This window comes from Schistocerca serialis, chromosome 4, assembly GCF_023864345.2.
Source record: "Schistocerca serialis cubense isolate TAMUIC-IGC-003099 chromosome 4, iqSchSeri2.2, whole genome shotgun sequence".
Lineage (NCBI taxonomy): Eukaryota > Metazoa > Arthropoda > Insecta > Orthoptera > Acrididae > Schistocerca > Schistocerca serialis.
The window spans coordinates 334,958,774-334,986,064 of NC_064641.1; the positions used below are offsets into that span (position 1 = coordinate 334,958,774).

The 27,291-nt window shown below is 45.3% G+C and overlaps 1 protein-coding gene across 1 annotated transcript in view; it reads left to right on the forward strand.

Annotated features, from left to right (window-relative positions):
* LOC126474444 (glycine receptor subunit alpha-4-like) overlaps positions 1-27,291 on the forward strand; it is a 724,913-nt gene that overhangs the window by 677,650 nt on the left and 19,972 nt on the right. Inside the window, exon 10 of the mRNA XM_050101915.1 lies at positions 20,394-20,614. Within this exon, the coding sequence (XP_049957872.1) occupies positions 20,394-20,614 (221 nt within the window). The remainder of the gene's footprint in view (positions 1-20,393; positions 20,615-27,291) is intronic.

The window sequence follows — 27,291 nt, forward strand, 5'->3', positions numbered from 1 at the left end:
AGATAATCGAAATACTCTCACACTTCAAGAAGAATATAATAACACCGAATTCCAAAAAAAGTAGGTGCTGACAGGTGTGAAAATTCCCGAATTATCGGTTTAATCAGTTACGGCTGAAGAATACTAACACGAATCCTTTAGCCGGCCAGTGTGGCCGAGCGGTTCTAGGCGTTTCAGTCTGGAACCGCGCGACAGCTACGGTCGCAGGTTGGAATCCTGCCTCGGGCATGGATGTGTGTGATGTCCTTAGGTTAGTTAGGTTTAAGTAGTTCGAAGTTCTAGGGGACTGATGACCTCAGATGTTAAGTCCCATAGTGCTCAGAGCCATTTGAACCATTTGAACGAATCCTTTACAGAAGAATGGAAAAACTGGTACAAACCGACCTTGGGGAAGATCAGTCTGGATTATGGAGAAACGCAGGAACACACGAGGCAATACTGTTCATACGTTTCTCGTAGCTGATAGGTTACGGAAAGGCAAACCTATGTTTACAGCATTTGCTGACGTAGAGATACTTTTTGACAATGTTGACTCAATTGCTCTCTTTAAAATTGTAATGCAAATAAAATAAAATACAGAGCAAAATTTTGGGAGCGAAGGCTATTTACAATTTGTACAGAAACGAGATGGCAGCTATTACTATAGTTGAGCGGCACGAAAGATAAGCAATGGTTGAGAAGGGAGTGAGACAGGATTGTAGCCTATCTCTGGCATTATCCAATCTGTGTACTGAGCTAACAGTAAAGGAAACAAAAGATACATGTGGAGTAATAATTGAAATCCATGGAGAATAAATAAAATCTTTAAGGTTTGGCGATGACATTGTAATTGTATCAGAGACATCAAAGGATTTGGAAGAGTAGTTCAACGGAATGGACAGTGTCTGAGAGGAGAAAATAAGATGAACATGAACAAAAGAAAACCGAGGAGAATGGTATGTGGTCGAATTAAATCTGGTGATGCTGAGGGGATTAGATTAGGAAATGAGACACTTAAAGTAGTAAATGAGTTTTGCTATTTGGGAAGGAAAATGACTGATGATGGTAGAAGTATGGGGTATATAAAATGCAGACTGGCAGTGTCAAGAAAGCATTTTTGTAGAAAAGAAATTGGTTAACATCGAGTAGATTCAAGTGTCAGAAGTCCTTTGTGAAATTATTTGTATGATGTGTAGCCATTTATGGAAGTGAAACATGGCCGATAAATAGTTTAGACAAGAAGAGAATAGAAGCTTTTAAAATGTGGTGCTAGAGAAGAATACTGAACATTAGATGAGTAGATTACGTAATTAATGAAGAGAAGTTTGTGGTAGAACCTGACTAAAGGAAAGAATCGGTTGGTTGGACACATTGTGAAACATCAAGGGATCAACAGTTTAGTGCTAGAAGAAAGGGTGTACATGTCTGGCGGAGGACGAAGCTCGTCAAACTCTGTCATCTGTCACTCTATGTATTTCATCATTCTATTTAGGTGGTTCCACTTCATCGCAGTAAACAGCACTTCAGTACTACGTAAAACATTCTCGATTTTGTATTACTACCATACAGTCACTGACTAGTGGTATGCCAACATTTACACATTTAGACACACTGGCGGTCAGTTGGCAAGTAGTGGTGATAAACAGCATTCCGAAGCGACTTACATGAAGCTTTACATGTTGTGCACAGAGTGGTGAGAGTGGAAACTCACTGTCGGGAGACAGTTCTGCACGCTGACTTGATGGCAGCCTTAACGTATTAAGTACCCTACCATGGTCTAGGGGTAGCGCCTATAATTCATAACCAAAACGCTCTCGGTTCCGCGGGTCGAATACCGACATCGCTTAAGTTTTCGACGTAAATGATCAGGGGAGAATCAGCAATTATCAACGGCATAAAGATTGCATTAAAGACATAAAATATGTATCCACAGGACATGTGACACGTAACTGAAGTACTGTCATGATAATCTTTCCATTGGTAAAAAATTCCAGAATAGTCCTCCATTCGGATATCCTGGAGGGGACGGCCAAGTGGGAGATGACCAAGAGAAAAAGGATAAATAACTAACGAAATGATAATGTCGTAGTAGGGGATCTAAAAAATCTGAAAAGGGAAATGCTAAGGCTCAAATTATATATAAGGTTTGGAACATTAATAGTGACATCTATTTATTTACAGCTCCTACAAAATAGATACGTGTTTCAAAGTTTTACTGACCTTCAGAGTAGTCAGCAGCATTGTGTATAACCCATTACCAGTGATGTGAAAGTCGTAGGATTCTCTTAGCAGCGCCAGGTGCGCTAACAGTTCGAGCAGCGCGGTCTATTGCCCGACGAATTTGTAGTAGTTCTGAAGCGAATGCAGTGAAGTGTTTCCTTCCGTTTAAAACACGAGTTGAACTCACCAGGGCTTCAGTCAGGGAAGTGCAGTAGGTGGTTGTAGGTTCTGTTCCAAAAATGAACAGCATAGAGACGGAAGGGCTGACACTTTCTGTAGGACCTGACCACCATTTAGCAGGACAATGCTCAGGCACGTACAGTGCAAGCTGTTACTGATTTTTTTGGTGGATGGGGCTGCTAAGTGATATATCACCTACTGTACTTCCCTGACATAAGCCCTCGTTAGTTCAACTCGAACTCTAAACTGAAGGAAACACTTCACGGCATTCACGTCAGAACTGCTACAAATTCTTCGGGCATTAGACCGCACCGCTCGAACTGTCAACACAACTGGCCCTGCTAAGAGTATCCTACGACTTCCATATCGCTGGCAACGGGTTATACACAATGCTGGTGTCTACTTTGAAGGTCAGTAGAACTTGGAAACTCGTACCTATTTTGTACGAGCTGTAAATAAATAGTTCCCACTATTAAAGTTCCAACGGTCGTATTGTAGGGTCATTGAAGTGAAATGGAAATAAGACAAGAATCTCTGGTTAGATGTCACGAACAGAAGGTGAAGAGGTAGAGGAAGCATATATGGATATTGATCAGGTAATTCCATAGGAAAACGGGTGAAGAAATTACATTCGTCATCAGGATTAGATTGCGGATGTGGGGGAATTTACCTTTGAGATTCTACTAAGAGAATTTATCTTAGCCAAGAATGGTTGTAAGTCGAAAAAGACCCGATCACGGACTCCTACTTGCTTTCACGAAACCTCTTCGTAATACTTGCGTTTGAACGAGATAGGGCTACGAGAATCCGGATATTCCTGCCGGCCGCGGTGGCCGTGCGGTTTTAGGCGCTCCAGTCCGGAGCCGCGCTGTTGCTACGGTCGCAGGTTCGAATCCTGCCTCGGACATGGGTGTATGTGACGTCCTTAGGTTAGTTAGGTTTAAGTAGTTCTAAGTTCTAGGGGACTGATGACCGCAGCAGTTGAGTCCCATAGTGCTCAGAGCCATTTGAACCATTTGAACCGGATATTCCTCCTGCGATATTGCAGAAGAACTTCGCAAGAATGCAGCCGCTGTAAGTGACAGCTGGCAGCGGTGGTAAAGAGAATGTATGGTCGCATAATGACCGGGCTTCAGAAGGCCACGTGGCACTTCCGAGAGGGAAGATCATCTTAATTGGCGTATGGCCCTGTCGCGTACTATATCTGTCGCAGCAGTTTAAGCAGCAGTTGGCACCCCAGTGACACAACGACCTGTTACAAATCGGTTACTTGAAAAAGAGCTCAGAGACCGTCGCCCTGTAACGTGCATTACACTGATCCCTCACCATCGCCATTTCCGACTTCGGTGGTGTGAAGCGAGAGCTCATTGGAATGTAGGTTGGAGGTCCGTTATGTTTACCGATGACAGTTGGTTCTGCCTCGCTGCCAGTGATGGCAACGTTGGTTTGAAGAAAGCCAGCACCTGTACAACCAACCTGTCTGCATCGTAGACACAATGGACCTACACCTGGAGCCATTGTCTGGGGAGGGGGGGCGATTTCGTATAGCAGCAGGAGTATTCTCGTGGCTTTCCCAAGCTCCCTGACTGCATATCTGTACGTTAATATGCTGTCGTACTGCCATTCATGAACAGTATTTCAGGAGGTGTTATCCAACGGGATATCGATAACCCACATACACATGTTGTAACGCAACATACTTTACAGAATGTTGTCATGTTGCCTTGGCCCGCTCGATCACCAGAAAAATGGTTCCAATGGCTCTCAGCACTATGGGACTTAACATCTGAGGTCATCAGTCCCCTAGAACGTAGAACCACTTAAACCTAACTAACCTAAGGACATCACACACATCCATGCCCGAGGCAGGATTCGAACCTGCGACCGTAGCAGGCGCGCGGCTCCGGACTGAGCGCCTAGAACCACGAGACCACCGCGGCCGGCGATTTATTTTCTTTTAGCGTACACTGATCAGTCAAATCATTAATACCACTGACGAACTATCGAGGTATACCTGTCCAGACTAGAGCTGCGACTCCTGGCAAGGAATTACTGTTAGTCAGCCTTTTTTTAATCTTGAGCTTTTCCTCATTATTACAAAGGCATATCTGCAACATAATAATTTACTTGAAAAGTAAAATACAAAGAATAAACGTTCTTAAACTATATTTTCAAAATATTCATCCAGGTGTTTCGATCTTGGGTGTCCTCTTCCACTATGCCCATTCTCCTCATTGTGTGCTGTAGATTTTGGAGCCAGGTGGTAATAGGTCGTCCTCTTCTTCTTCCCCCCTCCGGTTCCCACTCCAGCATCAGTTTTGGTAGTCTTGCTTTCTCCATTTGTCGTACATGCCGTTAATCTGATATATGCACGTTGTATGCAGTATCAGTGAGCGTGCTGTCCGTGTGTAAAATGTGGAAGACGCTGGATTTGAGTTTGACCGAGAGAAGACTGTGATGTATCGGAGGCTCGGCAAGAGCATTTCTGAAACCGCTCTACTTGTCGAGTGTCCGAGGAGTGGCGTGGTGTCTCCAACACGTTGCGAATCCAAGATGGACCTGGGTACAAACTTCGAGGGTTTGGGGTCTACCCCCCATTACAGATGTCGGACGTCGTAAGCTGGGCCGACTGGTACAATAGAACAGGCAGCGAACTATGGCGGAACTAACATCAGACTGAAATACTGGGTAGATTACAAGTGTGTATGAACACATAGTGCACCGAACACTTCTCACGATGGTCCTCTGCAGCCGACGACCCGTCATGCGCCAATGTCAGCACCAATACGAGTGGGATGGGCACATGACCATGGGCACTAGACGTTGCCGCAGTGGTAGACCATTTCATGGTCTGATCAAGCCCGATACCTTTTTCATTATGCCGACGAGAGGGCGTGAATCCGTCATCATCCACGGGAACAGCTCCTTGAGTCCTGTACTACAGGACGGAGACAAGCTGATGGGGGCTCAATAATGCTCTAGTGGAGTTCGTGTAAGGCACCGTGAAGACCAAGGAGTTGTAGACTATGTACACCTCTTCATAACGATCATATTTCCGGCGGCAGGGCAATTTTCAAAAAGACTCGCATTCGTGGTCTAGAGGGATAGTGTCATTGATTAGTAATAAAAAACGTCTTCTGTCTCGGGTTCGAAAGCCGTCAGTCTAGGCATAGTAGGGATCAGTGAAGCGAAATGGAAAAAAAGACAAGGATTTCTGGTCAGATGAGTACAGGGTTGTTGTGTACATCGTTCCGCGTAGTCATCGGGTACACAACTTTCCCACTACAGCGCGCCCCACTAAGCACAACAGCGCAGGCGCAGCGCTCGTCCGTCTCCGCACTACGAGATGGCGCTGCCATAGAGATGGCCCAAATTCTGCTTCTGCTGATCCGCATATAAATATGTAACGCAGTCAATGAGATTGCTGCTTACGTAGAAACTTTTCTCCTCGCGAATCGCACGCGCGCAGTGATACATGAACGCGCGAGGAATTATAACGAGTGTACAGACCTCCGATTAGTCAGTCTGTATTAGTCTGTACCAGTCTGTACGAGTTCTACATTTGTCTGTACCAGTCTATAGTCAAGTTTCAGTCTGTGCCTAATAAGATTACCATATTCCTGTACATAGCCATGAAGATAAATGTATAGACACTTTTGTCAAGTGTCAGAGATACATGTGAGAATACGATTAACGTACCAATATCAAAGGAACTTCAGATTGTCAGTTGTAAATATCATCCAGAACCAAGTTAGGTAATTTTTATGCTTGTTATTATTTAAATAAATGCGTGTCAAAATTAATCAAGTTCTGTTTAAAGTTGGTCACCGTCAATCTGCTACTCTAAGTGTGCAAGTGGCATTTATGTTGTCTGACCTAACGGCTGAAGATAAACACGCCACGAGAAGACCACGAGACATATTGCTGACACTCGCCTACTTAGTTAGAGCGACAAGTCAAATAATCTGATGGTGTGTGTACCGAAGGTCTTACAGTACGCACACCACAAGGGTAATACCAACATCAATAGAAAACGGTATAATGGGAGAAGGATTCGTTATAAATAGGAAGATAGGGCAGATAGTATGTTACTGTGAACAGTTCTGTGATAGCGTTGTTCTTATCAGAATCGACAGCAAACGAACATCGACTACGACAGCTGAAAAATAAATGTCGAGAAGGCAAACTGAAGATGATGAAATAGAGAACGTACATGACGATATTGGAAGAGTAATACAGTACATAAAGCCAGATAAAATTCTAGTAGTCATTCGAACTGCAATGCAGTTGTATGGAAAGGAGGGAAAAAGTTTACAGGGGAATATGAACTTTGGACAAGGAATGAGAGAGGAGAATGACTAATTGAGTTCCGCAATAAATTTCAGCTAGTAATAGCAAAAGCTCTGTTCAAGAACAGGAGGAGGAGCTGTATTTGGCAATGGCCGGGTGATACATGAATATTTCAGTAGATTACATCGTGGTCTGGCAGAGGTTCAGAAATCAGATACTGGATTGTAAGGCGTACTCAAGAGCAGATGCAGCCTCAGATCACAATGCAGTGGTGATGACGAGTAGGCTGAAGTTTAAGAGATTAGTCAGGAAGAATCAATATGAAAAGAACTGGGACACAGAAGTTCTAAGGATTGATGAGATACACTTGAAGTTCTCTAAGGCTAGAGATACAGCAATAATGAATAACTCAGTAGGCAGATCAATTTAAGAGGAATGGACATCTCTAAAGAGGGTGATCGCAATTGGAATGGAAAACGTAGCTACAAAGAAGGCAATTGCGAAGATATCATGGGTATCAGAAGAAATACTTCGGTTGTTCGAAGAGAAAAGGAAGTCCAAAAATGAACAGGGAAACTCAGGAATACAGAAAACATTTCACTTAGGAATGAAATGAACAAGAAGTGTAGGGAAGCTAAGGTGAAATGGCTACATGAAAGATGTGAAGAAAATGAAAAAGAAATTACTGTCGTAAGGACTGACTCAGAATATAAGAAATTCAAAACAATCTTCTGAGAAATTAAAAGCAAGGGGGATAACATTAAAGAGAGTAATGGGAATACCACTGTTGAATGCAGAGGAGAGAGCAAATAGGTGAAAGCCTCTATGAAAGGGAATACTTGTGCTGATGTGACAAAAGAAGAAACAGGAGTCGATTTAGAAGAGATAAGGCTGCAGCATTAGAATCAGAATCTAAGAGAACTTTGGAGGCCTTAAGATCAAATAAGGCAGAAGGGATTGATAACCTTCCAACAGAATTTCTAAAATCGTTGGGGGTTGTTGCAACAAAACGACTATTCGTGTTTGTGTGTAAAATGTATGAGTCTGGCGACATACCGTCTGACTTTCGGAAAAATATCGTAGACGAAATTCCGCAGACTGCAAAAGCTGAAAACGCGAGAGTTATCACACAATCAGCTAAACAGCGCCTGCATCCAAGTTGCTTACAAGAATAAACAGAGGAATGGAAGAAAAATGAGGATGTGTTGGATGTTGATAAGTTTAGCTTTAGGAAAGGTAAAGGCACGAGAGAGGCAATTTTGACATAATGATTAATAATGGAAGCAAGACTGAAGAAAAATCAAGACACGTTCATAGGATCTGTCGACCTGGAAAAGGGGACTGACTGTGTAAAATGGTTGAAGATATTCGAAATTCTAGGAAAAAATAGGGGTAAGCTATAGGCAGAGACCGGTATTATATGACATGGACAAGAGCCAAGGTACAGAAATAAGTGTGGACGACCAAGAACAAAGTGTTCGGATTAAAAAGACTGTAAGACTGGGATGTTGTCTTTCGCCCATACTGTTCAATCTGTACATCGAACAAATAATAATGGAAATAAAAGGAAGATTCAGTAGTGGAATTAAAATTCAAGGTGAGAGGATATTGGCGAACCGATTCGCTGATGACATTACTGTACTGAGTGAAAGTGATGAATAACTACTGAATGGAATGAAAAGCCTAATGAATAAAGAATATCGGTTGAGAGTAAATCGAAGAAAGACGAAAGTAATGAGAAGTAGCAGAAATGAGAACAGTGAGAAACTCAGGGTTGATGGTCACAAAGTAGATGAAGTTAAGGAGTTCTGCTACCTAAGCAGCAAAATAACTAATGACAGACGGAGCAAGGCAGATTTCAAAAGCAGACTAGGACTGGGAAAAAGGGCATTCCTGCCAAGAGAAATCTCCTAATATCAAACTAGGACTGAATGTGAAGAAGAAATTTCTGAGAACCTATGTTTGGATCACAGCATTTTCTGTTAGTGAAACAAGAACTGTGGGGAAAACCGCAACAGAAAGGAATCGAAGGGTCTGAGATGTGGTGCTACAGACAAATGTTGAAAATGAGGGGGACTGATAAGGTAAGGAAAGAGGATGTAAACGTAGGCTTCCGCGGCCGTTGTCACAGTCAATAAAATTCTTCTGGGTTTGAGGCCGCATTGTCATCTGTAAAATTCCGACGTTTCGGCGACTGTTGCAAGGCGCCTTCCTCAGTGTGTATTGCTAACTTCTGAATGAGCACTAGTCTGGATATTTATATACTATAGAGGAGGAAGGATATTAGGCGTTCATTTTATAGGTCTTTGCATTGCGTATTGCCATTGGCAGAAATGGGCGTTTTCCATTGCAGTTTCCGTTACTGCTTGCCATTGGTGGAATTCGGCGAACAGGAGACTGAGCGGCGACTACACGTAGCGTTGTTTACCAACTGCCTAGTATCGGCTAGGTCGCGTCACCGCTGTGACCTACAGCGCGCCTGTTGCTCTGCGAGAGCTGTCCTTCCGGAAAGCTCTCACAGCTGGCAGCCAAGACGCTGGAAGACGGTACCAGCCTCCTCTACTCATATTGTAGGGTCGCTTGACTATTTCTATAGCCTGTCTAATCTTCCTCCTCAAACTAAACGGCTGTTTCGCCAGTACGCGGGCCTCTCGGAATTCGATCTTCATCCTTCACTATTCCTGATGTTCTGCCACCGCTGATTTGCTGTATTGTTTGAGGCGGTTATACCTCAGTTAACCTTGTGACTGTTGGACGCCCAGTATCACCTACATACACATACCTGTACACATTCGCACCCGATTTCGTAAACTACGGCGGCATGAACCTGGTCAATTGTGTCTTTCGTCGAGCCCAGAATGTCTTTTATTTTGTTGTTGCTACGAAAAATCGGCTTAATGCCTGCCCGACGGAGAATTTTCCCCAGACCTTCAGTAACCCCTTGTACATATTGTAGCACGACGGTGTTCTCAACTTCGTTCTGCATTTGCATGTGGCCCTTCTCCTTCGGCGCCATGGTTTAATGGTGTATCATCCTCATGTCGTAGCCATTAGCTCCAAAAATGGACCTGAGGTTATGTAGCTCAGCTTACAGGTTGTGTTCATCACTGATCCTCTTAGTTAAAGTTGGCAGGGCCGAATTCTTTTGCGTAGGATGGTGGTGGGAGGATGCATGCAGGTACCTGTCCGTGTTGGTGGACTTTCTATAAACTGTGTGTCCAAGCTTCCCCTCTGGCTTACGGTAAACTTCCACGTCGAGAAAATACAATACCGTTCTTTTCTATCTCCTTGGTAAAGTGACTTTTGCTGTGCTGCTGGTTGAGATGTTCGTGAAAGCTCTGAAGCTCTTCTTCTCCGTGTGGCCAGATAACAAACGTGTCATCAGCATATCGTAGCCAACATTCTGGGCGTAACGGTGCGAACTTGAGTGCTGTTTCTTCAAACGCTTGCATTAAAATGTCTGCTGCGGCCGGCGAAAGGGGGTCACCCATAGCTGCACCGTCCGTCTGCTCATAAAGGGAATTGGCTCCAAAGATTGGACGTTTAGTGAGCCATACAGATTCATACATCAAGTACTCCAACCATTTTATAGCACTTTTGATAGAAAAGCGTGTATCGGATTCGGTTCTGATTGTCAGGTTTGACGTGAAGTCTTTGTTCGTGAATTTACCCGTGACGGACTCCATGAACATCTTAGAGGAACGAATGGCACCTGATGTCTGCGAAGTAGTGCGCTACTATTTGGCGACCACCTATTTCAGGTGGAAAGGGGATTTTTATGAGCAGACGGATGGTGTAGGTATGGGTTTCCCTCTTTTGCCGGCCGCAGCAGATCTTCTTATGCAAGCGTTTGAAGAAAGAGCACTCTAGTCCGCACCGTTGCGCCCAGAATGCTGGCTACGATATGTAGATGACACCTTTGTTATCTGGCCACACGGAGGAGAAGAGCTTCAGGCCAATAAAATGAACTAATACCGTTCCCCCTCACCGTCAAATCCAATGACAGTACTCCTCCTTAGTACTATATAAGTATCCAAACTAGTGCTCATTCAGGAGTTTGCAATACACCCTGAGGAACGCGCCTTGCAACAGTCGCCGAGACGTCGGAATTTTACAGATGTCAATGCGGCCTCAATCCCAGAAGAATTTTATTGACTAAGGAAGGAGGATGTTCTGCGTAGGATCGGAGAGGAATGGAATATGACAAGGAAGGGACAGAATGATAGGACATCTGTCAAGACATCAGGGAATGATATTCATTTGACTAGAGGGAGCTGTAGAGGCAGAAACTGTAGAGGATGTCAGAGATTACAATACATTCAGCAAATAATTGAGGACGTAGTTTGTAAGAACTACTATGAGTTGAAGAGTTTGAAGCAGAAGAGGAATTAGTGGTAGGCCGCATCAAACGAGTGATAAGACTGATGACGCAAAAGGAGGAAGAAAGCACCATGTCACACAGCCAATAGTGTGATGGAGTGGTTCTAGGAACACAGTGGCGGGTTACAATTGATGTGGTGCGCCCCCCCCCCCCCTCCCTCCACCTGCTACTTGACAAATCTGAACCCGTTCGAACGCGATCGGAATGCTATTGAAAGTGTCGTTAGACCCCATCGCCCCGGTCCCTGGAATTAACGGAACTAGGTAACTCGTGTGTGTACATGTGATGTCTTCCCTTTAGCGACCTACCAAAGCCTCAGTGCTTCCATGTCACGATAAGCGATCGCTGTTATCCGTGCCAAAAATGGACATAGCCGCATTAGGTAGGTGCTCAAATTGTTCTGGCTAATCAGTGTCTGTGGAGATAAAAGGCCATCGAAGAAGACTGGCTTGAAATACTTTTGGGTTGCCCTATTGATTTGCTAACGTATGACAATGGTTAATAAGTTACAACGGAGTTGTTAAAGTTATCATACGTTTAAAAGCAAAACAAATAAAAAAATCATCACACATTCCAAGATAAAGCGTGTTATTTAAGATGTGAATATTTGCTCAGCCTGCGGTAATTTTGTGAAGCTCATGTTTAGTTTTCGTAGCTTTTTCGTTGCAAATAAATGTCGTATGACTCTTTTTTTGTTTTTCTATTTTTTTATCCGTAGTTTTTCATTATTTTTTGTTTTTTGTTTTTCGTTTTTTTAACAACTTTTTTAAATTTCTGCACCCGAAGCAGGAGGGTAGCTAGCAAAAACAAATAAAACAAAATCATAGCCATCCCTACGGGGCACCGCCACTTGTGTCCCTGCCAAACAAAAATGAACTCTTACCTCTTCACGCGTTGGTTCAAAATGGTTCAAATGGCTCTGAGCACTATGGGACTTCTGAGGTCATCAGTCCCATAGAACGTAGAACTACTAAAACCTAACTAACCTAAGGACATCACACACATCCATGCCCGAGGCAGGATTTGAACCTGTCACCGTAGCGGTAGCGCGGTTCCAGACTGTAGCACCTAGAACCGCTCGGCCACTCCAGCCGGCTTTCAGATATTGCCTTCCCTAACTATACGCAACCACACCCCATCGGTCGCGCGGTTCCAGACTGTAGCACCTAGAACCGCTCGGCCACTCCGGCCGGCTTTCAGATGTTGCCTTCCTAACTATACGTAACCACACCCCATCTAAAATGTGAAGAAACGATGCTATACGAGACTAACGGGTGTGCGCCAACCCACAAAAACACAATGAAAGGAATGTGGGCAAGAGTATTTCTAGCAGGGGGCTGAAGATGTTTTCATTTTTTTTTATTTTTTATTTATTTTTTGTTAATATAGATATCAATGTGCGAACAGACATAGATAGTCGAGACTGGAAAACTGAAACAGAATGAAAACATCATCGAAGACAGTAAACATAAATAACATGAAAATAAAGCTACCACTTCGTAGTCAGGCTTCCCAGCGACTGTGCCCACTGATAAAAATAGTTCAATGTATGATCGTTTGCATTTCGTTCTGACCTCATCTACCACTGCCTGTAATATTCCAACTACACTGCGGGCTGTGAAAGGCACTCCATAGGTAGTTTGCGAAGCATCGTCGATATTTAGTATGCCCGGCAATAGCATGATGTCTTTCCTGCAAATAGAGCCTAAAATCAAGTAAATTCTTATGTCCGTCACGATAGAGGTAATGGACCGTATGTCCACGTATCCAGGTGACAGAGTTGGTTCGACGTTTGGTGTGAAATGTCTCATCCGGAAACAATAACGTGCATGCAGATAGATGGCCCGGCGTAACTCGCGAGAGATAAGCCAGCATCTGTCATACTATGTGCCAAACCGACTCCGCCTCTCCGAAGCTGAGGCGGTGCTCGTCAGAATCTACTGTATTACAACTCACACAATTGGGAGATTCTGTCATGTGGATATTGTAGAGACGTTCTTGCGTCACCAGCTTCCCATTAACGACTACGTAACAACACCGGAACAACGAAACATCGGAATGAAGCATAGCATCGTGTACAGTCTTCCAAACCACACGTCACCGTACATAAGTATATTTTAGTTCGATCACATTTAGGGGGCGGCGTTGCAGCATGTGATATAGGCGTCGATGTGTGGCCATTCGTGATGTCGTGAGCGCTACACTGGAATAACTTCGTTCCAAATAGAAACGTCCTATATAAAAGAGGGGCGCTGGGATGTCCTGTAGCGGCACCGGCGATCTTAGTGAAGCAAGTCGTAGAGCCGAAGCAAACTCGTGAGGCTTGTAGGACAACGGCGCAAGTGACATAAATGTGAGCTAACATAGAGGGCAATGGCCCTGTCGTGGACGTTAACTAGGCCGAGATCACCTTTTTCCTTGGGGAGGGTAAGAGATACGTATCTGATCTTCAGTAACAGACCAGCGCTGACGAAGTATCCCAGCGCTGCCATAATGCTACGTGCCAAGGGGTTCGGAATGGGTAGCGTTTGGTCGAGATGCGGTATGCGGGACACAAGGTATACATAGGCCTACTGAACGATGTTGAGGGACCACAAGCGCTGGTTTGCAATTCCGGCCGAATTTGCTTAAGAAGGCGCCATATCGGCAGCTCCACGTATGACGGTCAAGTCATCCGCATAAGCAGTGCAGCGATAGATGGAGCCACGAAACTGTATTCCAGTGAGCCTGTCTCGGAGACCACACAGGAAAGGTGCTAAGGCCAGTGCAAATAACAATGTAGATAATGAACATGCCTGTCGTACTGATCGGCAGATCGGCATGGGTGCTGTCGTTCTTTCATTAACAAGAACTCGAGAAGTGACTAGGGCCTCCCGTCGGGTTGACCGTTCGCCGGGTGCAAGTCTTTCGATTTGACGCCACTTTGTCGGCTTGCGCGTCGATGGGGATGAAATGATGATGATTACGACAACACAACAACCAGTCCCTTGGCGGAGAAAATATCCGGCCCAGACGGGAATCGAACTCGCGCACTTAGAATTGACATTCTGTCGCGCTGACTACTCAACTACCGGGGGCGAACAGCTTTTTCGTTGAATTATACTTTGTACTATTTTCTTGGAAATAATGAAGTTCAGAAATTTAGGTAACCTGTTAAAAATACATACCGGTCGCTTCAGAGAGCTGTAGACGGTGTACAATTGCTATCAGCCTCTTACGTAAGACTTAAAAGCTGACATATGTCAGGGCAGCGAGGTTGTGAGTTTGTGACAGCCTTTTTAGTGTATCAAAGTGACAGGGTCAGTTGTTTCAACGAGGAGACGAGACAGAATAGCAGAAATCAGTTCTTGTATCTGCACGTATTCGTGATCATATTTTGAATAAAGTTGCCCGAATTGTTAGTTTATGAATGCGGACTGTCTACCGTGGAAGAATGATGTACCACTCTCAGCCTGCTCCATGGCTTAGAAACAGTAGTAGTAAGACTGTCCTAATTGACAGGGGTCAGAGGAAGGCATCATGCCTTGTCATTAAAAATCGATTTCAACCTGAAAAGAGTTGCCGCTGTCAACGAATACCGACCTATCCCAATAAATTTATCAGCTAACAATGGAATGGGAACTCTGTGAAATACATATTTCATACCTCGCGGAAGTTATTCATCACATCGACAAATAAACCTGTACGTCTACATTGGGCCTTCCGCGCGGGATAGCTGCGCGGTCAAGTGCGTCTTGCCATGGTTCGTGCGGCTCGCCCCGTTGGAGGTTCGAGTCCTCCTTCTGGCGTGGCTGTGTGTCTTGTCCTTAGCGTAAATTAGTTTCAGTTAGTAGTGTGTAAACCTAGGGACCGATAACCTCTGCAGTTTGGTCCCATAGGAGTTTATCACAACTTTCCAACTGACATTGGGCCTAACAATACAGAATCTATGTGTTTTGAGCGGTCCGACGATTCGTAATTTTGTCCTACAGCCCGGAGAGAGAGAGTTATACACCACCACAGTGTGAGGCATGATTATATTTTTCATTTCTCAAACATAAAGTAACATGATGAGAGTTATCACTCCTTGTGCAGTTTTTATGAAGTGCTCTTCAATCAGAATTTCCATGTTTATAGTGTTAATGTGTAATTGTTGTAATCACCGAGCTATATAAGGCGAAGAGAGTTTTAAACATTAAGACTGTTACGTCTTCCGAACAGTTACTTTTAACTCTGAAAACCGAACACGCATGGGTGAGCGCTCTAGACGATGGGAGGAGTTCAGCCACTGAACGTGTCCTTAACAGCGGGTTTGGGCAGCAAGGAGGACTCGTAAGAGAAGCTCGCATGAGTATGCGAGGCCTGTGCTAACAGCGTGCGACTTCTCGCAATCGTGACACTCTTGAGTTTCAGTGGGCAGAGAAGAAAACTGTAACAGGTTATCCCATTGCACTATATGAATGAGTTTTCTCAGAACTTCGGATGTGGAGCAATGCCGCGCCATTTCCAACGCCATCCAAACTCTTCACAAGATTACGATGTCCGACGACGCCAGCGCATATAACTATGAGAGGATGCTTATAGTTCTCACTAATTTAAATCATGAATATGAGCGGCTCTTTGGAACACACTGGTTTTTTCCAGAATGTAGTGTTTTGTTTTAGCGTAGGTATAGTGTGGTAGTCTGCATTAGTGACTTATGTTATTTCTGGGGAAGGTTCCATATTCCTAGTTTACAATTGGCGTGATCGAGTATCATAAACATGCAGCAGAATTTAGTGACATGAAATTTTCTTTCGTCGAAGAAATCATAAGTAGATCTAAATTTAATAACAACCAGCTTCCTGTAAAAGGTCATCAGCACAGTATTCTATTTCAGAGTCATTATTTTATATTACTTGAATACTCAAAGAAATTGCCTTATTTATTTTTCATTGTGTGTTATTTGCTCGGCGAGCAGTATATCAGCATTGTTTCAACTACTGATATTTCATTATGACTTTATTTCGTTTGAAAGTATCAGTGTTCTAATCTGAGTAATTAATTTTAAACTAAATTTGTGAAGATAACTGTTAGTGCACTTGTACGTCTCACTGTACGACTCTAGTGTTCAAGATCTTTTCGATGTTACTGTAATTACAGTTTTATCTTATTAAGAATTTCTGTCAAGATATTTGAGCAAAGTGATTGACACATTTTAAAGTCAATATTCCAACCTGCAGTTTTCTGAGGGTGTAATTAAGGCCTTAGGTGACTGTGTTATTTTGTGACTTTTTTGGAGACCATAACTTGATGGCACTCACTAAGTTACTATGAACGCGAACTGGAATGTTTATTGTATCGTTTTCGGTGACCAAGTGTTGCCCTTCGTCCAAAAACTTCATGGTGCGTATGCTATGGACACTCCCATATACCAGTATGAGCAATAGATAAATTGCAGTACCATGTCAATATTGAACCAGAGACGAAAACGTTGTAATATGCCACTGGACAATCATAATTTGAAGGACAGGAAATAGCTGACGCAATAGTCACATCAGAAGAAAGACGGCAATAAAATTGACGAAAAGCATTGATATAAAAGAATTGTGGCACAGGGATGAGGAAATTGTTGAACACTGTGCATAACTTCACAAAAATGTGTCATTTGCGGTTTTTGAACAGTTAAGACTACGACTGATGTAGTACTTCGATTTTTTCCTGAGAAAGGGTCATGTGGCCACCAACCCGAAACCGGGAGTAAATAGGCGTCTTGGCAGCGGCTGAAATTCGGTAGCTTTGCACCAAGCAAACCCAAACTGGCTTCGTTTCTCGTAATTTATACGGCCAGAGTGCACTTTGAAGAAAAGTAAATTCTTCTTAGTGTCAACCTTACGAAAAGAATGATTATCAAAATATAGTGCGACGGTAATCGAGTAGACTAGGAGAACATCGATTTATTAGGTCTGAATTACTAAAGAAAAAACACTATGTAGCCATTCAACGTACTTGCCCACAAAAGTATGTTATCTACGAATCGATAGAGCACAAGCAATATTCACTACAAATTGTAATGGAAGTGTGAAGAAATTCGTAGCCATCACAAATGGTTCAAATGGCTCTGAGCACTATGGGACTTAACATCTGTGGTCATCAGTCCCCTAGAACTTAGAACTACTGAAACCTAACTAACCTAAGGACATCACACACATCCATGCCCGAGGCAGGATTCGAACCTGCGACCGTAGCAGTCGTGCGGTTCCGGACTGAGCGCCTGAACCGCTAGACCACCGCGGCCGGCTGTAGCCATCACATTTTCGGTCAATTGAAGAGCAACATTCGTGCACACTTCTGTGTCGAACTTCAGATATGGAGAAATATTAGAGAATTACACAAAAATTTAAACAAATTTCTTACTATAAAATCTCATCCGCTGCCGTACAAAATTTTTTGTTGTTACGTTTCAAATATGGTACACTCAGAAACTTTATGATCTTATTCTATTCAAGCAGCTTAGTATATTTCTTATATATGTTCGCCGGACAAGGTTCGTACAAGCATTTATTGACCTTGTAGCAGATCACAATGACGTTGCAGCATCATTAACATGCCGTTAAGTATGCAAAACCGGATGGTCGGTCGTTGTGCAGTCAGGAGGAGGTAAGGGAATAGGATCAAGTTTATGTATCAGAAATCATACACAGACTGCCGAAGTTGTCTCGCTGAAGTCAGCATCCCAGATGCGTACGCCATTTCTGGGCTGTTGCGTCGCGGTCGCTACTTCAAGTAGTAGTTTAGGCTGCCTGACCCACAACAGGTCGATTACTGACGGGGAGTACTTCTCACTGCTGGCTGCGGGCTATGACAGGTGCTGCATAGCTGAGCGAGCGGTATTTGTGGCCGCTCGACCTGGCTCTTTTATGAGAGGACATAGGCTTTTATCACTTAAACAACAGAAACATTGCGGCACCAGGCCCCGAAACTGCGTAATCCATGTCACCACTGTGACGGTCTGCCTCCAGTGCTATGCTCTGTCGACGATGTTACAGTCCCGGAACGTCTGTCACGTGGCAGCATAGCTCATTTCAGTGCCAGAGTGAAACTTCCACCACGTCAGGTCAGCTCCTTTACAGCCTCTGGTAGAGGAATAAGGCGACAGCATTCTTGTGTCTTAGCCGCAGGTTACGGACACCAATTTCGGAAATAGTGGAGAACCGATGTGGAGGCAGTGTCCGTATCCTAAACACTGACTAACATTAGCTGTAAATTTTTGCGTATTTCGCGAGATATACATTATTTATAATCATAAATAGTGGTCATCATACAAAATGGGAAAATTACCTGCAAATGTTATTGTACGTATTACCATATGTGAACGTCATATCTAGGCACGCCTGAAGCTGAAATGGTTCAAATGGCTCTGAGCACTATGGGACTTAACATATATGTCCATCAGTCCCCTAGAACTTAGAACTACTTAAAACTAACTAACCTAAGGACATCACACAACACCCAGTACGCCTGAAGCCATAGCCAAAATTCGAACCTACTCAAAGATTATTCAACGTACAGTACTGGTCTAGTATTCGGAAGAGGAAAGAGAGATTCTGTTAAGTAAAACGGTGAAGTATAAAGGTTCCAGAAGATAGGATTATCATAGGAAAAGTGAAAATTGCCTGTTGCTTTATTGTCAATACGGAACATAACAGGAAAAAACATTTTTCTTGTGTCAGGTACAGTCATAATGAAACAGAACTGAGAAGATAAACATATTGTCACTTGATAAACACAGACAGGAAACAAACCCTTGCGAAAGAATCCACAGGAGACACAGCATTTTCTTTTCATTGTCATCTTGAAAAAATACACAGTTTATAAACCAACTTTCCCTTCTCGAAACTGGAAACAATTTTGAATGCGGTTAGGCATATTCCCTAGCAAACTGATGAGATGAGAACGTGGGATATGCTCCCATTTCGTCACAGCTGTCTCTATGGCTCCCTGTAAGGTCACTGGTGGGACGGTACAACTGCAAACCGTTCGTATTAGCAATGCCCATGCATCCTAAGTGCAGATGATATTTGGAGAATATGGAATGCTTTAAATCTCAATGATTCTATGTACGGCTATGAAGGTGTTCGCAAGACTATGATGGTGTATGCGTGGGCTGTCGCCCATCAGCGTGAACGCAGATACACACGTTCACCATCTGGAGATAGGATGTTGTCCCTATAGTGCACACCAGTCATCCTCCCACGTGGGAGCACAGGAGGGTCCTGCGGTCGTTCATGATTCCACTCCAAAACGTGAATGAACCGTCTAGATAATGGAGGCAGTCTGCGATACAGAGTAGGGCGTAAACGTTGTCTTCGTTGCCTTCTCATGCGAATATTACTATTAGCAGCGTGAAGGCTGATACGGGTGTCAGCAGAAAAGAGTGAACTAGTCCACAAAAAGTGATTTCTAGCGCCTGCGACACGGATCCCTCTACGAATCCGATTTGGAGCAAGAGCCTTGGGGGGGGGGGGGGGGGGGCCCTTACAGTAACCCTTGCTCATGTGTTGACACCTGCATTCCTGCAGCTGTTTAGAAATGCTACCGTAAATGTGTGGCATTATGCTGAGTATCTCTGCTTGCAGTTTTAGGCAGATATCGGCCTTGCACTAAAGTTGCTTTTCTTCCACGGCCACTTCTATGATGACCCTTGACTGTTCCTTCCGCTATAAACTTGTTCCCGATTTAGAAACATCAGTTTGGCTCTTAGCAATATTCACTGCGACGTCCACCAGTTTGATTCACTGCTCCATTAGCCCGTCTATACGGAGCGTCTACTGTAAGTTCTTCCTGTCCGAGCGCTTCAGTCCAGGACCGCGCCGCTGTTACGGTCGCCGGTTCGAATCATGCCTCGGACATGGATGCGTGTGCAGTCCTTAGGTCAGTTAGGTTTAAGCAGCTGTAAGTCTAGGGGACTGATGACCTCATATGTTAAGTCCCAGAGTGCTTAGAGCCATCTTCTTGTCCGAACCATCCTGAGCAACACAACTCTCGCAAGCAAACACAGTATAAGTTATGCAATGTTTAATGCTGACTGGGACCTGAATCATGAATGTTTCTTCATTCAACTGGTAGTTGTGTTTGCACACACAACGTCGCTTTTACAGTATTCTAGGAAGCCGGTTCATAGATAATGGGCACTGATGGGAACGCATCTACGACTGTTCATCCCCAGAGCTACAGGTGTTTAATTTTATTACATGTCCATCAAAGTTACACCTTAATGAATGTAAAATGATCTCACTGATACAAATCTGGAGAATGAAAACTAAGTCCGCAGCTAGAAGTCATGATGGCAAACACGCTATAGGGTGCCTGTGAATGTTTTCAGCGTTCGTGTTCTGCGCGCTGCTGGAGTTCACCATCGTCAACTACATGTGGCGCAAGTCGTCAGACCCGCTGCTGGCGGCCGTCGGGATTTCTGCGGACGCCGTGACGACCAACGGCAAGGCGGCCGCTGCTGGGGCTGCGGCGACGGCGACCACGCCCCCCGAGGCAGCCGCCGGCGCTGGCGCCGACGCCGCTGTCGTGAGGACGGCCACGCAGGCCGCGGTCAGTGGCCCCTCTCTCCTGCGCGTTGTTCCCTTGTGATGATGATGAGTAACACATTTCAGTTAACTCTACGTCACAAATAATCCTCTTTATAGTGAACATGCAGGTGGGCTGGAAGTGAGTATATACACTCCTGGAAATTGAAATAAGAACACCGTGAATTCATTGTCCCAGGAACGGGGAAACTTTATTGACACATTCCTGAGGTCAGATACATCACATGATCACACTGACAGAACCAAAGGCACATAGACACAGGCAACAGAGCATGCACAATGTCGGCACTAGTACAGTGTATATCCACCTTTCGCAGCAATGCAGGCTGCTATTCTCCCATGGAGACGATCGTAGAGATGCTGGATGTAGTCCTGTGGAACGGCTTGCCATGCCATTTCCACCTGGCACCTCAGTTGGACCAGCGTTCGTGCTGGACGTGCAGACCGCGTGAGACGACGCTTCATCCAGTCCCAAACATGCTCAATGGGGAACAGATCCGGAGATCTTGCTGGCCAGGGTAGTTGACTTACACCTTCTAGAGCACGTTGGGTGGCACGGGATACATGCGGACGTGCATTGTCCTGTTGGAACAGCAAGTTCCCTTGCCGGTCTAGGAATGGTAGAACGATGGGTTCGATGACGGTTTGGATGTACCGTGCACTATTCAGTGTCCCCTCGACGATCACCAGTGGTGTACGGCCAGTGTAGGAGATCGCTCCCCACACCATGATGCCGGGTGTTGGCCCTGTGTGCCTCGGTCGTATGCAGTCCTGATTGTGGCGCTCACCTGCACGGCGTCAAACACGCATACGACCATCATTGGCACCAAGGCAGAAGCGACTCTCATCGCTGAAGACGACACGTCTCCATTCGTCCCTCCATTCACGCCTGTCGCGACACCACTGGAGGCGGGCTGCACGATGTTGGGGAGTGAGCGGAAGACGGCCTAACGGTGTGCGGGACCGTAGCCCAGCTTCATGGAGACGGTTGCGAATGGTCCTCGCCGATACCCCCGGAGCAACAGTGTCCCTAATTTGCTGGGAAGTGGCGGTGCGGTCCCCTACGGCACTGCGTAGGATCCTACGGTCTTGACGTGCATCCGTGCGTCGCTGCGGTCCGGTCCCAGGTCGACGGGCACGTGCACCTTCCGCTGACCACTGGCGACAGCATCGATGTACTGTGGAGACCTCACGCTCCACGTGTTGAGCAATGCGGCAGTACGTCCACCCGGCCTCCCGCATGCCCACTATACGCCCTCGCTCAAAGTCCGTCAACTGCACATACGGTTCACGTCCACGCTGTCGCGGCATGCTACCAGTGTTAAAGACTGCGATGGAGCTCCGTATGCCACGGCAAAGTGGCTGACACTGACGGCGGCGGTGCACAAATGCTGCGCAGCTAGCGCCATTCGACGGCCAACACCGCGGTTCCTGGTGTGTCCGCTGTGCCGTGCGTGTGATCATTGCTTGTACAGCCCTCTCGCAGTGTCCGGAGCAAGTATGGTGGGTCTGACACACCGGTGTCAATGTGTTCTTTTTTCCATTTCCAGGAGTGTATTTAGCAGATATCGGCAACCTTACTGACACCAGATTTTCAGTGTTAAAGAATGCATGTAATATAATATAAAAAATGCAAATTATTGTCAGCAGTGTCCCAAAGATGCTTATATGTATTTTGAAACCGGGGAGCGAAGGATAGAACAAACAATTCACAATAGATCAAGGCGATTACCACCACACACAGTGAGTTGACAGAAGACATGGGATACGACTTAATACCGTGTCGAACCTCCTTTTACTCAGCGCAGTCCAGTAGCTAGAAGTGTCATGCACTCAACAGGTTTTTGAAAGATCCCCACAGAAATATTTATGCGTGCTGCCCTGTAGCCGTGCATCATAGCAAAAATGTTACAAATGCAGGTATTTGCGCACAAACTGACCTCTCGATTAAATCTCATCGATTCTCGGTTGAGTTCATGTCGGGAGATGTGCACGGTGAAATCAGTCGCTCAAATTGTCTAGGATGACATTCAATCAAGTCTCGAACAGTTGTGGCAAGGTGACATAGCGCATTGTCATCCATAAGAGTTCCATCCTTGTTTCACTGCAAATGGTCTCCAAGTAGCCGAACATAACCATTTCCAGTCAGTGACCGAGTCAGTTAGACCAGTGGACCCATCTCCATGTAAACACAGCAGACAACTTAAACTGGAAGGAACACATACAAAATGTTGTGGGGGAAGGCTAACCAAAGACTACGTTTTAATGGCAGGACACTTGGAAAATGTAACATATCTACTGAGGAGACTGCCTATATTATGCTTTTCCATCATCTTTTAGAATACTGGTGCGCAGTGTGGGATCCTTACCTGATAGTACTGATGGAGTACAATGAAAAAATTCAAAGAAGGGCAGCACGTTTTCTATTATCGCGAAATATGGGAGAGAGTATCACTGAAATGATTCAGGATTTTGGCTGGACGTCATTACAAGAAAGGCGTTTTACAGAATCTTCTCACGAAATTCTAATCACCAACTTTATCCTCCGAATGCGAAAATATTTTGTTGACACCCACTTACATAGGGAGAAATGATGACTACGATAAAATAAGGGAAATCAGAGCTCGTACGGAAAGGTATACGTGTTCGTTCTTTCTGTGTGCTGTACGAGACTGGAGTATTAGAGCATTGTGAAGGTGGTTCGATGAACCCTCTGCCAGCCACTTAAATGTGATTTGCAGAGTATCCATGTAGATGTAGCTGGAGCCACCATCAGCTTGCACAGTGGGGTCTGTGATATACATACACTCCCACCAGCCCTTTACAACTGAAATCGTGTTTTCCAGTCGTCTAGGGTTTAACTGGTGTAGTTACGGGCCCAGGAGAGGAGCTGCAGACGACGTCGTTCTGTTAGCAAAAGCACTCACATCCGCCGTCTGCTGCCACAGACCATTAACGCCAGATCTCGCTCCACTGTCATAAAAAATACTGAGCTATGAGTGGCTCGTGTTACCGCCATCATCTATTTTACACCCTGTTTTTAACGTACTTCTACCTCACTAATTTAATTAAAATTGCTACTATCACTCAGTCGATTCTTCGCCTGACCATGAGCGGCGGTAGCAGCGCGTATCTATATATATCCCCTCTAGTGATATCTTTGCTCTAATGCGTTTATTTCCCAGTTGCCTGTCAGAGGCAGTTCAGTTCCCACAGCGAGATCAGGCCGCCAGTTCGGGTCGGCCAGTCTGTTGGATCGCGTCTGGAGTGGAGTCCGGACCTGACAGTCGGGAGTTGCAATGCGCCACTAGTGCAGTCGGGTTGCAGCAGTGAGGTCTGCGTCCACATGGCTCGCCCGACCATTGCCGCCACGCATCACTTAAGCCGGGCCGCGGTCTTGGTGGATCGTCGGTAAGCCGACTTACAGGACTAGGCGTTTTGGCTCGCCAATCGTTCATGATTCGGCTGTGTGTGTGTGTGTGTGTGTGTGTGTGTGTGTGGAAGTGAGTCGGAGACGCACTGGCAGTGCAGTCGCAACGGAGGAGCAGTCGGGGACGGACCAGTAGTCGGTTTGTCGGTTGTTGCGGACGGGGAAAGTTATCTCCGCGCGGTGCAGTCGACTGGGGCCGCTGGTAGCCCCTGTGCAGTCATTGGGCGTGTGTCTGTGGAGCTGTCCGATCGTTACGAGTTTCGTGGTTCACCGACCCAGGACGTCGAGGTTGAGTTGTGGTTTCAACTACCCAAGCCACGTCTATTCATGTTGTGATGGTTGGCTTTGGTGGTTTGCTGTTGGGGAGGTTTTCCGGTGAGCAACACCGAGACTGGTTCTACTGCTGAGATTTAGCCACTATGCCGTGCAATTAACTATTAGGGTCGACTATGGTTTGAGTGCACCAGTGGAATTTTCTGTCTAGCGGCCGTCAGTGTTCTGGTCACCTGCCCAGGGCCGTCCAACATAGTTTGTACTTTTGACAGCTAATACATACTCTATTGTGGATTATCAAGTTTATAACATTGCCGGTTGGGAAACAAATCGTTGTTTCGGTCAGTCAGTGGTGGTTAGACACCGGACTAGCATTCGTCAGGACGACGGTTCAATCCCACGTCCGGCCATCCTGATTTAAGTATTCCGTGATTTCCCTAAATCGCTCCAGGCAAATGCCGGGATGGTTCCTTTCAAAGGGCACAGCAGACTTCCTTCCCCGTCCTTCGCTAATTCGATGAGACCGATGACCTTGCTGTCTGGTCTCCTTCCCCAAAACAATCCAACCCCTCAGTCAGTGGCTGTCCCCTGGTTGGTTCCAGTGGATCAAGTATAGTTGGGCTCACCACCTGCCTCACCTAAGAGAACGATGGGAAACCGACCTCCTTGGAGGCCTTCTTAGTGCCACCGGTATTTAATTATCTGTTGTCAGATATTTAAAATTTTAGGCTTATGGTTATTTGTTTGTTTTCTTAAAATTTTGCAAAATTAATAATTCAATTTATGTTTCAAGCAAAATACTGCGGCCTTCTTCCTTTAAGGGTTATGTAATATATTTTAAAATTTTGAAGTTTAAATGTGCCCTTCAGTCATTTGTATTGCACCTTGCATATGTTTTTTTTTGAATTATTTTATTGCTATCTTAATTTGATTTTAATCTTGTTAAGGTTTCTTTTAAAAGGCCTTCAGACGTAAAAGGTTGCATTCGGTAGAGATTCGGCTATATGCCGTTTTGGTTGTAAAGGTTATTAAATTACAGTAAATGACAATTAGGAGCATAAACTGACCTCAACCCATGGCTATTTCCATAATCATTACCTGTTCTGTCCAGCGGGTTTAGCGGGTGTCTCAGTGATAGCACTGTATAGTGGCTAAATCTCAGCAGTAGATCCACAAAGTGTTGCTCACCGGAAAACCTCCCCAACAGCAAACCACCTAAGCGAACAACCCCAACGTGAATGGACGAGGTTTGGGTAGTTGAAACCAGACTTCCTGGTTCGGTGAGCCATGAAGCTCGTAGCGATCGGACAGCTCCACACACACATACCCCGACACTGCACAGGGGCTGCCAGCGGCCCGAGCCGACTGCACCGCGTGGAGATAACTTTCCCCGTCCGCAACAACCGACCAATCGACTACTGGTCCGTCCCCGACTGCTCCTCCGTTGCAACTGCACTGCCAGTGCGTCTCCGACTCACTTACAGACACACACACACACACACACACACACAGCCGACTCATGAACGATTGGCGTCCGGTAGGACGACCGACCGACGCTCCACCAAGACCGCGACCAGGCTCAAGTGATGCGTGGCGGCAATGGCCGGCCGAGCCATGTCGACCCAGACCTCACTGCCGCTCCAACCCAACTGCACTAGTGCCGCGTTGCAACTCCCCGAGTGACAGATCCAGACTGCGCTCCAGACGCGTTCTAACTGACTGGTCGACCCGAACTGGCGGCCAGAAGTCGCTATCCGAACTGAACTGCCTCTGACAGACAACCGGGAAGTAATAGCAGTAGAGCAAAGATATCACCAGAGGGTGTACCTATCGATACGCGCTGCTAACGCCGCTCATGGTCAGACAAAGCAGCAACTGAGGGACAATAGTACATTAAATTAACGTAGTGAGCCGGCCGGTGTGGCCGTGCGGTTCTAGGCGCTTCAGTCTGTGACCGCTACGGTCGCAGGTTCGAATCCTGCCTAGGGCATGGATGTGTGTGATGTCCCTAGGTTAGTTAGGTTTAAGTAGTTCTGAGTTCTAGGGGACTGATGACCACAGATGTTAAGTCCCATAGTGCTCAGAGCCATTTGAACCATTTTTTAACGTAGTGAGGTGGAAGTACGTTAAAAACAGGGTGTAAAAATAGATGATGGTGGGAGCATGAGTCACGCATGACGCAGATACGTTCGCCATATGTTCCACATCGATTTCTGCGTTTATTTCAGGCAGTGTTACTTGTCTTTTATCACTGATAACTCCACACAAATGCAGCTCCTCTCCGCCACTGCCTGAAGTTTCGTATTCTCGGTGCACGTCTGACAATATGAGTCTCAGAATATAGAATTCCGTAACCATTTCCCAGCTTTAATGTTCCATGTGTCTAGCTCCAACTACCATTTCGCGTCCAAAGTCTGTTAGTTTGCGTCGTGCGGCCATACTAAAGTCGGAAATTTTTTCACATAAATAACCTGAGTATAAATGGCATTTCGTCAATGCACAACTATTTTATACCTTGTGTACACGATACTACCGCTATCTGTTCACGTGCATATTGCTGTTCCATGACTTGTCACTTCAGTGTATGGTGGTCATGTTTATCTTTCTTGACCTATGGAAGATTTGGGAACTAGTCAGGGCTAGGTCGCACCACATCGGCGGTTTGCTGTATTGAGTTACCATAGTCGTCTTCTGATAATATCATATTCAGTTGAAGATGTTGTTGTTGTTGTTGTCGTTTTCAGTCCAAAGACCGGTTTGATGAAGCTCTCCATTCTACTCTATCCTGTGCAAATCTCTCCATCTCCGAATAGCAACACACACACACACACACACACACGCACACACACACACACACACACACACACACACACACACACACACACACATTTCCCTCCATTTGTAGTACCGTGATATCGCATAATGTGTTGTATCAACCATACCCATCTTTTGATCACGTTGTACCCCAAATTTGTCTC